At 40.9% G+C, this 12,764-nt stretch overlaps 5 protein-coding genes across 7 annotated transcripts in view; 3 read left to right on the plus strand and 2 right to left on the minus strand.

Annotated features, from left to right (window-relative positions):
* Positions 1-85: 85 nt before the first annotated feature.
* LOC111793386 (mpv17-like protein 2) lies at positions 86-2,935 on the plus strand. 2 transcript variants are annotated; one of them, XM_023675232.1, is made up of 7 exons: positions 88-598; positions 1,760-1,900; positions 1,978-2,091; positions 2,171-2,344; positions 2,419-2,534; positions 2,622-2,706; positions 2,793-2,935. In XM_023675232.1, the coding sequence occupies exons 1-7, from the start codon at positions 191-193 to the stop codon at positions 2,796-2,798; spliced, it is 1,044 nt and encodes a 347-aa protein (XP_023531000.1). In that variant the 5' UTR covers positions 88-190; the 3' UTR covers positions 2,799-2,935. The 2 variants fall into 2 exon arrangements, 1 of the variants encoding a protein (XP_023531000.1); XR_002814929.1 differs by lacking the exon at positions 2,793-2,935 and having other exon boundaries at positions 86-598; positions 2,423-2,534; positions 2,622-2,644.
* On the minus strand, positions 2,849-5,726 carry LOC111793385 (probable protein phosphatase 2C 52). Of its 2 annotated transcripts, XM_023675231.1 has the most exons (8): positions 5,606-5,726; positions 5,325-5,510; positions 5,170-5,223; positions 4,574-4,864; positions 4,152-4,502; positions 3,966-4,083; positions 3,663-3,886; positions 2,849-3,587 (listed from the first exon to the last, which is right to left on the minus strand). In XM_023675231.1, exons 4-8 carry the CDS (start codon positions 4,832-4,834, stop codon positions 3,117-3,119), a joined length of 1,425 nt encoding a protein of 474 aa, XP_023530999.1. In that variant the 5' UTR covers positions 4,835-4,864; positions 5,170-5,223; positions 5,325-5,510; positions 5,606-5,726; the 3' UTR covers positions 2,849-3,116. The 2 variants fall into 2 exon arrangements, with proteins under 2 accessions (XP_023530999.1, XP_023530998.1); XM_023675230.1 differs by lacking the exon at positions 5,606-5,726 and having other exon boundaries at positions 5,325-5,557.
* Positions 5,727-7,445: 1,719 nt separating this feature from the next.
* LOC111792116 (photosystem II repair protein PSB27-H1, chloroplastic-like) lies at positions 7,446-8,143 on the plus strand. Its single transcript, XM_023673450.1, has one exon. It carries the CDS (start codon positions 7,499-7,501, stop codon positions 8,003-8,005), a length of 507 nt encoding a protein of 168 aa, XP_023529218.1. The 5' UTR covers positions 7,446-7,498; the 3' UTR covers positions 8,006-8,143.
* A 241-nt stretch (positions 8,144-8,384) lies between these two features.
* LOC111792114 lies at positions 8,385-10,901 on the plus strand. The gene is made up of 6 exons (XM_023673449.1): positions 8,385-9,222; positions 9,290-9,492; positions 9,562-9,724; positions 9,839-9,924; positions 10,000-10,091; positions 10,410-10,901. Exons 1-6 carry the CDS (start codon positions 9,154-9,156, stop codon positions 10,655-10,657), a joined length of 861 nt encoding a protein of 286 aa, XP_023529217.1. The 5' UTR covers positions 8,385-9,153; the 3' UTR covers positions 10,658-10,901.
* A 1,071-nt stretch (positions 10,902-11,972) lies between these two features.
* Positions 11,973-12,764, minus strand: part of LOC111793854 — a 985-nt gene continuing 193 nt past the window's right edge. Inside the window, exon 2 of the mRNA XM_023675916.1 lies at positions 11,973-12,474. Within this exon, the coding sequence (XP_023531684.1) occupies positions 12,179-12,474 (296 nt within the window). The 3' untranslated portion in view covers positions 11,973-12,178. The remainder of the gene's footprint in view (positions 12,475-12,764) is intronic.

Here is a 12,764-nt window from a genome sequence, read left to right on the forward strand (position 1 = left end):
CCCTTTGTTCTTAGTGGCTAATGGAGATCATTGATTTGGCCGTCACATCATGGCTCGTGGAAATCGTTCAGGTTACGAAACTTTTAGGATCACATTATTTGATCCCTTTCAATATATTGCGTTTCACAATCCTTAAATTTGTTATGCGTTTTGAAAGTCTTCATCGGTAATCTCTGATTATTGGTCTTCCATGGCGGCAATCAACAGCTTCGTCTCGCAAAGGATCCCTCAATTCAAAAAATCGCCCATAACCCTAATCGATTCGAGTTCTTCATTCCGCAAAGAGCATCAGAAAACAAGACCCACAAAAAATTTGGTCCGATCGATTGTTAGGAGAAGAAAATGGGGTGTTAGGTCGGCCATTGACGACCAAGAATTGGTTCGTTTGGAGGAGAATCGTTTGAAGGATGGAGAACAGAGGTTATCCCTTGATGGGTCTGAGAAAATTGAGGCATCTTCTTCTTCTTTGAATGAGGAGAAGGGCGCCGTGGAAGTTTTGAAGGGTTTCAGTGGCAGAGCTGTTAATGCTACCATTGTTTTGGGGGTTGGAACCTTGCTGGTTACTAGATTGCTTACTATCGATCATGAGCTATGGCATGTGAGTTTTCTTGCATATTGGAACTATGTTTACTCTTCGTTTCAGTCATTTAGTTTCATTCATCCATGACTTTGCCAATGATTTTGCTTTCTGTTTACTACTAAATTAGTAGAAGTAGTTCTTTTTTTGCTTTGAGTATCTGAGATCCTACGTCGGTTGGGGGAGGAGAACGAAATACCCTTTAGAAGGGCGTGGAAACCTCACCCTAGCAGACGTGTTTTAAAAACCTTGAGGGATGACTGAAAGGGAAAACCCAAAGAGGACAATATTTGTTAGTGGTGGGCTTGAGATGTTATAAATGGTATCAGAGCTAGATACCGGGATGTGTCAGCGAAGAGGTTGAGCCCCGTAGGCGGTGGACATGAGGTGGAGTACTGGCGAAGATGCTAGACCCCGAAAGGGGTGGATTGTGAGATTCCACATCGGTTGGGAAGGAGAACGAAACATCCTTGATAAGGGTGTGGAAACCTCTCCCTAGCAGACACATTTTAAAAACTTTGAGGGGAAGCCCGAAAGGGAAAACCCAAAGAGGACAATATCTTCTAGGAGTGGGCTTGGGCTGTTACAAATAGTATCAGAGCCAAACACCAGGCAATGTGCCAGCAAGGAGGCTGAGCTCCGAAGAGAGTAGATATGAGGCGATGTGCAAGCAAGAATGCTGAGCCCCGAAGGGGGTGGATTTGGTGGGGTCCCACATCGATTGGAGAAAGGAACGAGTGCAAGCAAGGACGCTGGGCCCTGGATGGGAGTAGATTGTGTGATCCCACCACCCTTTATAAGGGTGTGGAAACCTTGAGGGGAAGACCCGAAAGGGAAAGCCCAAAGAGGACAATATCTGCTAGTGGTGGACTTGGTCCGTTACAGATTATGTCGTGTAATATGGGAACTAAATCCGATTTACTTAAGACAAAATCTATTTTTCCTAGGGGTAAATCAGGAGAAGATAAATGCTTCGTTGTTGTTGTGACAACCCAAGCCCACCACTAGTAGACATTTTCTTTCTCGGGTTTTCCCTCAAGGTTTCTAAAACGCGTTTGCTAGGAAGAGTTTTCTACGTCCTTATAAAAAATGTTTCGTTTTCCTCCCCAACCGATGTGGGATCTCACAATTGTTAAGAGAGTGGAACACCTTTTATCGCATTTCTATGTCATGTGTTCTCAGGGATGGACCTTGTATGAGGTGCTAAGATATGCTCCTGAACACAATTGGATTGCTTATGAAGAAGCTCTCAAAACGAACCCAGTTTTAGCCAAAATGATGATAAGCGGAATTGTCTATTTTCTCGGAGATTGGATCGCTCAGGTAAGCGCCTGCAGATCGTTGTCGTTGTCGTTATCGTCTAGCAATGCTATCTTAGCAATAACATTATGAACCTACAGTGCTATGAAGGGAGGCCTTTGTTCGAGTTCGACAGGGCACGCATGATCAGATCAGGTCTTGTTGGGTTCACTCTCCATGGATCTCTTTCTCATTACTACTACCAATTCTGTGAGGTGCTAACCATGGTTCAATTGTATTGCTTAGTCTAGTTCTTCATGGTATGCATATATGAGATTGTTTAATGGCTAACAGGTTCTCTTCCCCTTCAAAGATTGGTGGGTCGTTCCAGTAAAAGTTGCGTTCGATCAAACCGTCTGGTCGGCTTTATGGAATAGTATATACTATGTGGTTCTGGGAATTCTTCGTGCCGAATCTATGGCCGATGTTTATAGTGAACTCAAGTCAACGTTTTGGCCAATGCTCACAGTACGATACGTCTCTGATCTTTATCTAACATAATGTTCGAGTTTGTTCGTGTTCTATGACCATTTACATGACAGGCAGGTTGGAAACTTTGGCCATTTGCTCATCTCATAACGTATGGTGTTATTCCTGTTGAGCAAAGGCTTCTTTGGGTGGACTGTGTGGAGCTCATCTGGGTCACCATCCTTTCAACGTGAGTATCAAAAATTTCATTCAAGGACATCTCGTTTGATCTAACATTCTCGAGGATCAAAACTGAACGTGTTTGTTGTCGTTGTAGTTATTCGAATGAGAAATCCGAAGGACGAATATCGGAGTCATCGACGGGAGAAAACGAAGCTTCATCGAGCAGTCGACCAGACAAGGCAAGTCGTTATTACATTGAAACTGTTTCTTTCGAGTGGTTTACTCGAACACGAGATATGATTCGACTTCTTGATTGTTCTTTCAGGACTAGACATGGTCGACAGAAGAAAACGGATTCAAATCTTCGAAATGATAGATTAGAGTAGTTATTGTTTTATTCCTGAAACAGATTGTTATCTGAAACAATGTGCAAGCTATCATCATTTTAAATGAACTTTTGTTCCCAGACAAGTTTTCTCTGAATGATTGTTCTAATAGACGGAACAGCCGAACTATCGAGTTCTTCATCTTCGTCAGTTCGAGATGAGTTTAGTCGAGTTATTTCATTTTCGTTCTGTGCGTAGAAACTGATACTCGACATGTTTTGAATCGCCTTGGAGGCAAAAATGTAGCTGCACAAACCTGTAACCTATGACACTGGCCTTTCATCAGAGAATCTAGGAAGTTGAACAAGCGAGTTTACTCGAGTGACTCCTTCTAAACCCGACCAGTTTTGATCGTCTGCAGGTGTAGCATCACCGGTCTCCCCGTCGTCGACTGGTAATCCTCCAAAACTACTGCCATCTTCTGATGATCTGACAGTGTTGTTCCTTTGCAAGCATGGCTCGGACCTCTGGCCATCATCGGATTCGACAGCAGTACCCGAATGATTACTCCGCAATGTTGCAGATGAGAAGCCTTGTTCTTCACAGTCGGATTCAGAGTCCATCTTCCCGTCGAGAAACAAGCAGACGACAGCACAGTCGTCCATTTTCGAGGTGGGGTATTTGAGCTTCCATTCACGAGCAGCAGAGTCAACCACAGACCTCGCAGCAGACGAGCGAGTCGGGGCCGAGGACACTATTTCAACCACCTCTTCATTGCTCAACACATCCCATACCTGCAACAGTTCTACATTATCTTGATTCCTTTCAGATTTTGTTATGTTCAAGACTTAGCAGAACAGAAAACTTACCCCATCTGATGCAAGAACAATGAACTGATCGGCGTCAGTGAGCGTTCGATGAGAGAATTCAGGTATAGAGATAACTCCGTATTCTTTCAAACAGAAATCGCCAAATGCTCGAGCCATAGCTAAACCGGGCGCATCGTCGAAAGGTAACCATACCCTTGACACTTCAGGCTCATCTTGCAATGCAAAAACTCTACCTTTACACCTTTTGATTCTTTCAGCTTCTCCTACAACATGATGATTATCAGTCACTCACAACTTAGCTCATGAATCAAATACCAAAACCGAACACAGCAACCGACGTACTTGGCAAATCTGGCTTAAGATCGACGGTCAATTGAACCGCCACAGTCGAGTCATTGGCGTCCTTTGAAGCAAGGATTGCTCGAGAGTCTCCGATATACCCCATGAACAGATTCGACCCCTAAAACACGACCGAATAAGAATCAAAGAAACAAAAAATGATTGAAAAGAACATCCTTCTTCTCAAACCTGTTTAACAATGGTGACTGCAGTGCTACCACTACAAAAGCAGTCCAGATTAGGGTGTGATCTCAGCTCCTTATCCATAGCTTTATACGAGTTCAAAAACGCATCTCTCCATACCGAATTCAGCGAGTCCTCGATAAAACGATCCTTATCAGAATCGTCACATTCTCGAGGCGTCTTCAAATTCCTCTGGAAACACGTTTTAGCAGAGTTCTTTTGCTTCAACTGAGGAGACTGGAAGAATGACAGCAACTTTATAGGCAATGTATCCCTAACTTTTCGAGCAACGAGATGCCCGTAAGGTCCGTGACCATCGAACACACCACAAAAGATCGTGTCCTCCAACATGAAATCCTATAAAAACAGCAAGAATGAACCTCTAAAGACAACAATTCATTGTATGAAAGAACAGAAACAGAGCTTACTTCCCACACAACCATGGCATCCTGGTTGATGCCCTTTCGACCTTGTTGCGTGAAAATGCACGAACAACGACTCTTCCCGTTCATGAAGATCCTATTGGAAGCTGAAGAGAGCTTCTGAAGAGCGTAAACATGGTCGGAAAATGTTCGTTTCGTTCGTTTTCGACCTCGAAATTCAATTCCCAAACACGAGGAAGACACTGATTCCCCATTGCTCTGGCTACTACTAGTACTATGGCTACTCGTAGAGACACAACCACCCATTTTCTTAGCTTCAAAAGAGCATCATCTAATCTAAATAAGAACAACAAGATTCCCCTTTTAGATTAGATCTCAAATAACACGTTGAAACACCAAAAAACCAGAAAACCCAACAGAGAGACAGACAGAAAAACATCATTAAACAATAATAATATTCGGAAATCTCAAGGTTTTTAGAAAATCCCTCGAGACCCTTTACCCCATTTGTTCAAATGAGCTATGAACACAAGAGAATCAAGCAAGAACATCAAATTTTTACTTGATTTCAAGCTTGAAAATGGCTGGAAACAGTGATTTAGCTCGACATTCATACATGAAATCCAGAAAAGAACACTTACAAGTTCAAAATTTCATGGCTTCCACCGTTTTCTTCACCAAAATCGACTAATAATCTGTACAAAAACACAACCAAAATCAGAGAAAACAAAGAAACTGTGTTGGTTCTTGGAAAACCAAACCAAAAAACACCAAATTCAAGCAAATAAAAACACACCCATTAAGCAATGTTGAACAAATGGCAAAGGGAAACGAAAAAGAGGACGAGAAACAGCCAAACTTGGGCCTGTGGCTTTGATTTTAGGTCAAATAAAGAGGCAGAGAGAGAGAGAGAGGGCTGATGAACAGAGCGTTGTTTGGATAAGCTAAGAGAATCCCAGAAGAGCGTTTCTCCTTTTGGGCGCTGAAAACGCCATAAATTGAATGAAACTGTACAAACTTTCAGAGGTATCTGTTATAATTAATGAAAACAAACGTGAAATGAACAAGAAACCCCACCACCAAATAGATCCAACGGCTGAAAATGAAAAGAACGGTCTCTGAATTCAAGATATTTTGTTCTGTTTGATTTGAGTCAGCTACTGCTCGTGCTTGCTTTGGTGTTTTTCCCATTTGGCCATTTTTGTTCTCTTCAAGGCAAGTGGTTTCCTTTTTTTCTGGATTGCTTCTACTTTACAGTGTAATTTTGGAAGTTGGGTCCAAGAGATTGTTTGTTGTCTCTATGCATGTTGGGTTCGTCCCGGTCAATATTCGATCAAACAATAGGGTATGCCCGTAAATACAACATTGATCTCGGAAGGAAAGTGCAAATACAAGAGACCCATCTCCCGCTACGCTTCTTTTCTTGGCGGGAACAAACACTGTTGTGTTATGATCGTGTTTGTCCAAAACATGTTGTTGGGGTTTCATGTCTAATGTCATAGTCATACTTTAATACATGTGATTGCGTGCTAGCTTATAATATTACTTTCCGAACTTTCTTCGACCCATTTTTTAAAACTGTTTTTCAAGAGCAGGGCTAGAGGCTTGAGCATACGTAGCTCAAGCCAATGACAATTATAACTAAGTTGGCTGACTTACTTGAGTGCATGAGTAGATGTTGCACAATTATTGTAAGAGTCCAAGCTCACTGAGAGTAGATATTGTCTACTTTAGTCCGTTATGTATCGTTGTCAGCTTCACTGTTTTAAAACGTGTTTACTAGGGAGATGTTTTCACACCCTTATAAGGAATGTTTTGTTGTCCACTACAACTGATGTGGGATCTCACAATCCACCCTGTTGAGGGTCAAAATGAGATTTGATTCACTGTTTAATAAGAGTTGTTTGAGTTGAAAAAATTACAGTCCGAACAATTGGGTTGGGTCTAAGAAATGTCTCAACCCAACCCACGAGCACTCCTGTTCGATGTTTTTAGAATTCAAGCAGCTCTTACGCACAAATTTAAACGTTCAAAAACTTGATATTTCTTAAAGATCAGGGATCCAAATATAAACATAAAAAATTATTTTGACAAATGTAGACGACCAGCCTTAAATCATATAAACCTTTTCCATTTTACTTTATTCCTTTAATCTCGACTTTGAAAAGAATGACAATTGATAGAATTGGTCCCATGTGGATAAAACGATGTGAAAAGTTATTTTCACTAGAAAAAAGATGGGAGAAAAGACGATGGGTGCTTTTGTCTTTATTATTATTACTATTATTTTCTATTCGTTAGTCAAAAAGCTTTAAACAATTCCACATTGAATGTCGAACGCGTTTATACATAAAATGATTGAAAAGTAGTCGAGAAAAGTTTTGAATTTAGATTCTAAACCAAATGCAAAAAAATAGACCCTCCCATAACTCTCATAGCACCCGTGTTCACCCATCCACGACGTTCTTGTCCTTATCTGAATTTTTGTTAACAAATGTATAGTAAATAACCCACTATTAGAGTCGAGAAATGCACCCACCGTTAGAACTAACACGACTGTTGTGAGTCAAAAAATTTAGCTTCGGGTTCAAATTCTTTTCTTTTCCTCGGGGCGTACACGGGGGGACGATCACCGTTGCATTAGAGGAGAGAATTTTCAAAATTTATTGTATTAAACTATTTAAAGTTATTTCAATAATAAATTATTAATATAAAATAAATCAAAATTCCTTCACAATTGGGCTTAGTACTTGGGCCCAACTTTCTTCTAATGGGCTTGAGCCCATTTTCTCCCAATGAAGAAGAGACAGAAGATCTAAACCTCGTATCTCATTGGTCCATTCCTCATCCATAAATCCGACAAATAGGATAAGATGATAAGTACACGTGGCGAACACCCAATTCCCCAAATTCCTCGCTAAAAATCTCTGTTTTTCAGCTGCATTTCTCCTCTCCAATTGCCCCAAAATCATGGCCTCTCGAACACTCCTGACTCCCTGTACCTCCAAATCTCAGCCTCTCATCATCCCTCCCAAGCCCAAATCCACCATTTCCGCCGCCGCCGTCCACCACCCGCGCCGCCGCGAGCTACTGTCACTAACCGCCTCTGTTCTAGCAGCGCCGTGGGTTCTGCTTCCTCCGGCGCCGGCACAAGCCTCGAACGATGAGGAGTACGTGAAGGACACAAATGAGGTGATAAACAAGGTGAGAACGACGATCAAAATGGACAAAAACGACCCGAATGTGGCGGAAGCCGTGGCGGAGCTTCGAGAAAGTTCGAATTCTTGGGTGGCGAAGTACAGGAAGGAGAAATCTCTGTTGGGACGAGCTTCGTTTAGGGATATGTATTCGGCTTTGAATGCGGTCTCGGGGCATTACGTTAGCTTTGGACCGACGGCGCCGATTCCGGCGAAGAGGAAGGCCAGGATCTTGGAAGAGATGGACACGGCGGAGAAGGCTCTGTCAAGAGGGAGATGAACAATTAAGTGAGGGAATTTTAATTATTCTTTTTCTAATTTTCTATTTGCATATTTATGAATTTACGAGAGGAGAAAATTCTATAATTCGGTGATTAATGCTCCGAGATTAATACATTATTAGGTATTTTGATGATAATTATGTCTCGTAAAAAAAGTATAAAATTATATTATTGATCCGTTCTAAATTTTTTTTTAATATTGCTCATAGATTGTTCCGGAGATTACTTCAGATTTCTTGGGATTTGTGTTAATAAAGAGTGCAGTGTTTGATTGTGTTCAACGATATGATATCAGAGCCATGTCCTTAACTTAGTCATGACAATAGAATAGAGAAGTTGTGAGTCTTGATAGTGTAGTCAAATGTTACTAAGTGTTGAACAAATGGTATACTTTTGTCTGAGGGCTCTAGAGAATAAGTTGAGTCTCGATTAAGAGGGAAGGTGGTTGGAGAGCTCCAAAAAAGGAAGCCTCAAGAGAGGGTCTATGGTGTACTTTGTTCCAGTGGAGGATGATTGAAGATTGTTGGTGTACTTTCTTCATGGTAAATCTTTAAACGGGTTATCGATAGCATGAAGCGAAAAATCAATAAAAGCACGTGGTAACAAAAATGGAATTACGACAACAAAAAATCAATTTTATGATAGTAACGGTTTTAACCGTCACAAAATCTTTTCACTCGAACCCTTTTTCATCATTCTCTCGAGAAGTACACTGTAGTTACAAAAATGAAATAACGACAACAAAATGATCAATTTAACGATAACAACCATTTTAGCCGCTCCAAAAGACTAACGAACATTTTAACGAAAACTCACGTCCGAAAATCTTTTTAACTCGAACCCTTTTTCCATCGATCCGAGTTTTTGATTCTGGGGTTGCTTGATTTATGGATAAACAAAAGTCCAATTCCTTAAACGAATTGCTTGTTTGAATGAGCTCATGAGTTTCTGCACCTTTACCAGCTAAGAATCCGAGTGATTTAAGGAAGAAGACGACAGGGTAAAGGGTTTTTCTTGTTTTGTTTTTGTTCTTATACTCTGTCAGATTTTACTGTTTTAAGAACATCCAAGAACAGAATCCTCGCTCTCTCATCCTTCAACCATCTTCTTCCTCTCTCTCTCTCTTCTGTTCCATTAAGCTTCAAAAATGGCGTCCTGTTTGGATAGCTTCCTCCATTACACAACTCCAGTAGCTCAATCCCAATTCCTTCTCAAGGTAAGCTAATTTTCAAGCTGATTTCATTAATTTCAATGGGTTTTTCACTGTTTTTAACCATTTTCAGCCAGAAATCAAGAAGCTCAATCGTTTCTGGCATGCACTTGAGAGAGAAAAAATTGAGTATTTCACTTTGAGTAACCTCTGGAACTGCTATGCTGAATGGAGTGCTTATGGCGCCAAAGTTCCAATCACTTTAAGCGATGGAGAATCATTGAATCAATATTATGTTCCATATCTCTCTGGCATTCAAATCTTCACTTCTTTTAGGTATTTTCTTTGAATTTGATTCATTGTTTGTTCTTGATGAGTTCTGAAATGGAATGCTCTGTTTTTCAGGCTAAAAACAGAGTCTGGTAATGGAGAAACAGGGGATTCTTGCAGTGACTGTCACTGTGAAGCTGGAAGCACTTCCTCAGATGATGAGGATCGATTGGGGTATCTTTATTTTGAGTTCATTGAGAAATCAACGCCGTATGTAAGACTCCCTTTACTGGATAAGGTGCTTTCGACAGAACAATCTGGTTTTTGTTGTTCATGTTCATGTTCTTGTCTTGTTCATCAAATCTGCTGTTTTTAGATTGATTTTGAAGTTTTTGTTCGTGACCCTTTTTAGATCAATGAATTAGCTCGGAGATTCCCAGGTTTGATGACACTAAGAAGTGTGGATCTTTCTCCAGCAAGCTGGATGTCTGTTTCTTGGTAATGTTCTGAGACTCTGTTTCTCTGTTTTTCTGTTGCTCTGTTTGTGGAGTGTTAAAGGAACCATTTTTGTAGGTACCCAATTTATCACATTCCAATGGGAAGAAATATCAAGGACTTGAACACTTGTTTCCTCACTTATCATATTCTCTCGTCTTCGTTTCAAGGTATTATGTTTTCGTAAGCTCGGTTTGTTCTTTCAGATATTGATCGAGGTTCGAGATAAAAGACATGTTTTAATTAAAGATGTTCACTTGATTCACCGGGCTGAACAGAGAATGAAAGAGAGAGTGAGAATAGATTTCTCCGTGTGAGCTAAATGAGGTTGAGGACAACGAGTATATTCTTTGTCTCTTGTCCTATCAAATCTTTGTCTTGTTTGACAAGACGGCCCACCTAATGTGATTTTTGGAATTATGTTGAATATTATTTTATATTTTTACTTATTTAACCAAATATGGTTTGTTTTTAATGGTGGTTGGTAGATAAGAAGATGGAGGAGGAGTGCAGTAGAATGACGAGGCAACGAAAGAGGGAACCAGGGGAAGGGATACCGTTGGCACCATTTGGGGTGGTGACGTACAAGATGCAAGGGAGCCTATGGATGGCGGGCAACGACGGTCGGGATCAAGAGAGGCTCGTGTCACTGTCGAGCGTGGCGGAGTCGTGGCTAAAACAGTTAAAGGTTCAACACCACGACTTCAACTTCTTTACAAGTATGCGTCGTGGCTAACACACAATGAATCAATGAATCAATCAATCATCGTCCCGTCGAGTCTTGTCTCGTCTCAATATAACCCCTTTTTTTTCTTTTTTGTTCGTGGGGTCCTTCCAAATGAATTAGAAACTTTGGTCGAGATATATCACACAGAATGGGTAAGAGAGAGACTAATAAAAATTGTTGCGGAAAGACGATGATTTGCGTACATGAAAAACGGCATCAATGATCAATATCAAAATAGGCCGAACATTATAATATTTCATCCCATCAATTTTATACCATACTTTTAAGATATAGTTGTTAATACATTCAATATTTTAATCATATATAGTGACGGTTTCAGGAACATAAACCATATGTTTCACGTGTTACATCGTACTTAAAAATAAGTTTCAAAACTACCATTTAAGTAGAAAATTCGATTAGAACGTTCACCAAAAGTTGACATCTCTCAATGATTATTCTTAAATGATGTTGACATGATGACTATGAATGAGTATAATACTCTTGCTTTCTTAATTTTCGAAGACGCCAATTTGCGTCATGGTTTTTTTTTTTTTGAATTCTTAGACAAATTAGAAGCCCAAGCCCACAATAATTGGAGTACAACATACTCGAGCTAAGTTGATATCAAATAAATTTATATGATTCAAAACCGTGTGATGCGTCTATGAAACGGAGAGAGGTTAACGAGGATGTGATGATAAACCACCATGACTCTGACGTTCACGTCAGGAATTGAGTCAATAATTGGTGTAGAGAGAGCAATATGTGAGTGTTTTGAATGTACCCTTCCATCTTCTGACTTGTATTTATACCGTGGCTTAGTGTAACAGTCTAACCCCACTGTTAGCAGATATTCTCCGTTTTGGCCCATTACATATCGCCGCCAGCCTCACGATTTTAAACCACGTCTACTAGGGAGAGGTTTTCACACCCTTGTAATAAATGCTTCATTCCCTTCTCGAACGGATATAATTTTCCTATGATTTCTATAACTTGCTTAGTACGAAAAGCGTTTACAAGGTTGAACTATGACTCGATCCGTCTATCTCTCAAATGGGTGGGTCTTAAATGATAGTAGTCAAGACTCAAACTTTAGTCATCTTAATCGATAGTTGACCTTGTGAGGTCAACGTCAAGGGTCGTGGCTGACCCTTATGGAATTGGCCTCGAGGGCCTCATCCTTGGTCATCGCTCATGGTGTGCCCTTTCGAGCTTGACCGGCCCTCAGTCTTTAGGCTTTTACTCTTGATGAGGTTTCGACTCAATCAATAATTTTACCCGTAACAGTTGTCCCTAGTCGGGTCAAACCCTAGCTAAAACGTTGACAATGGTAATTTCGATTTCATTCTCGTTTATCGAAACCTAAACTAAAACACAAACATATACCGAATAAGTTACCAAAAAAGTTGGTAGAAAAGCTCTCTGATTACAACTCTTAACTCCCAGTAAAAAAAACTAACAGAAACAAGACATGGGCAACGGTCAATATATTTTTACAGTGTAAAAAAGGGTTTGAAATGGTTTGGATCAAGGAACAGGATATGACTTGTTATTGCACATGCACCTATAAGCCATTGGACATGTCTCCGCCTCATGAAGCGTAGCACAAACAAAGCTTATCATCACTAGCCTGCACGGCGAGCATGAGCCACAAGCATGTGAACAATCTGGCAAGCTCGACCCCGCTACTTCAACCGTCTCCGGGCCTTTTCTCCCCATCACCGCCGCTGCCACCGCCTTCGTTACGGGCCAGTACGACTTCCCTTTCGCTGCTTCCACCGCCCTGACCGAGTCGACTGCCGCCTTGTGGTGGTGGCCACGACCTGCATGGAAGAGTCATGAAGGTTAGTCCATGTTTGCACCGAAGAAATGTGATATCCCATATCCCACATTGGAGAGGAGAACGAAACACTGTTTATAAGGACGTGGAAACCTCTCCCTACTAGATCCGTTTTAAAAACATTGAGGGAAACTCAAAGAGGACAATATCTGCCTCATTCAGATACTGTCTTCTTTGGGTTTTCCCTTCCGGGCTTCCCCTCAAGGTTTTTGGGTTTTCCCTGAGCTTCTTCATTACACGTCTGCTAGGGAAAGGTTTCCACACGCTTACAAA

Source organism: Cucurbita pepo, chromosome LG04 (assembly GCF_002806865.2).
Source record: "Cucurbita pepo subsp. pepo cultivar mu-cu-16 chromosome LG04, ASM280686v2, whole genome shotgun sequence".
NCBI lineage: Eukaryota > Viridiplantae > Streptophyta > Magnoliopsida > Cucurbitales > Cucurbitaceae > Cucurbita > Cucurbita pepo.

Excerpts from the sequence above, each read along its gene's own strand:
- LOC111793386 (XM_023675232.1), top strand. The coding sequence starts at position 191 with ATGGCGGCAATCAACAGCTTCGTCTCGCAAAGGATCCCTCAATTCAAA. Across the intron at positions 599-1,759 it reads TCGATCATGAGCTATGGCAT|GGATGGACCTTGTATGAGGT; the intron begins GTGAGTTTTCTT and ends ATGTGTTCTCAG. Across the intron at positions 2,092-2,170 it reads ACTACTACCAATTCTGTGAG|GTTCTCTTCCCCTTCAAAGA; the intron begins GTGCTAACCATG and ends AATGGCTAACAG.
- LOC111793385 (XM_023675231.1), bottom strand. The coding sequence starts at position 4,834 with ATGGGTGGTTGTGTCTCTACGAGTAGCCATAGTACTAGTAGTAGCCAG. Across the intron at positions 4,084-4,151 it reads CAGTCACCATTGTTAAACAG|GGGTCGAATCTGTTCATGGG; the intron begins GTTTGAGAAGAA and ends GTCGTGTTTTAG. Across the intron at positions 3,887-3,965 it reads TCTTAAGCCAGATTTGCCAA|GAGAAGCTGAAAGAATCAAA; the intron begins GTACGTCGGTTG and ends ATCATGTTGTAG.
- LOC111792116 (XM_023673450.1), top strand. The coding sequence starts at position 7,499 with ATGGCCTCTCGAACACTCCTGACTCCCTGTACCTCCAAATCTCAGCCT.
- LOC111792114 (XM_023673449.1), top strand. The coding sequence starts at position 9,154 with ATGGCGTCCTGTTTGGATAGCTTCCTCCATTACACAACTCCAGTAGCT. Across the intron at positions 9,223-9,289 it reads AATCCCAATTCCTTCTCAAG|CCAGAAATCAAGAAGCTCAA; the intron begins GTAAGCTAATTT and ends AACCATTTTCAG. Across the intron at positions 9,925-9,999 it reads AGCTGGATGTCTGTTTCTTG|GTACCCAATTTATCACATTC; the intron begins GTAATGTTCTGA and ends CCATTTTTGTAG.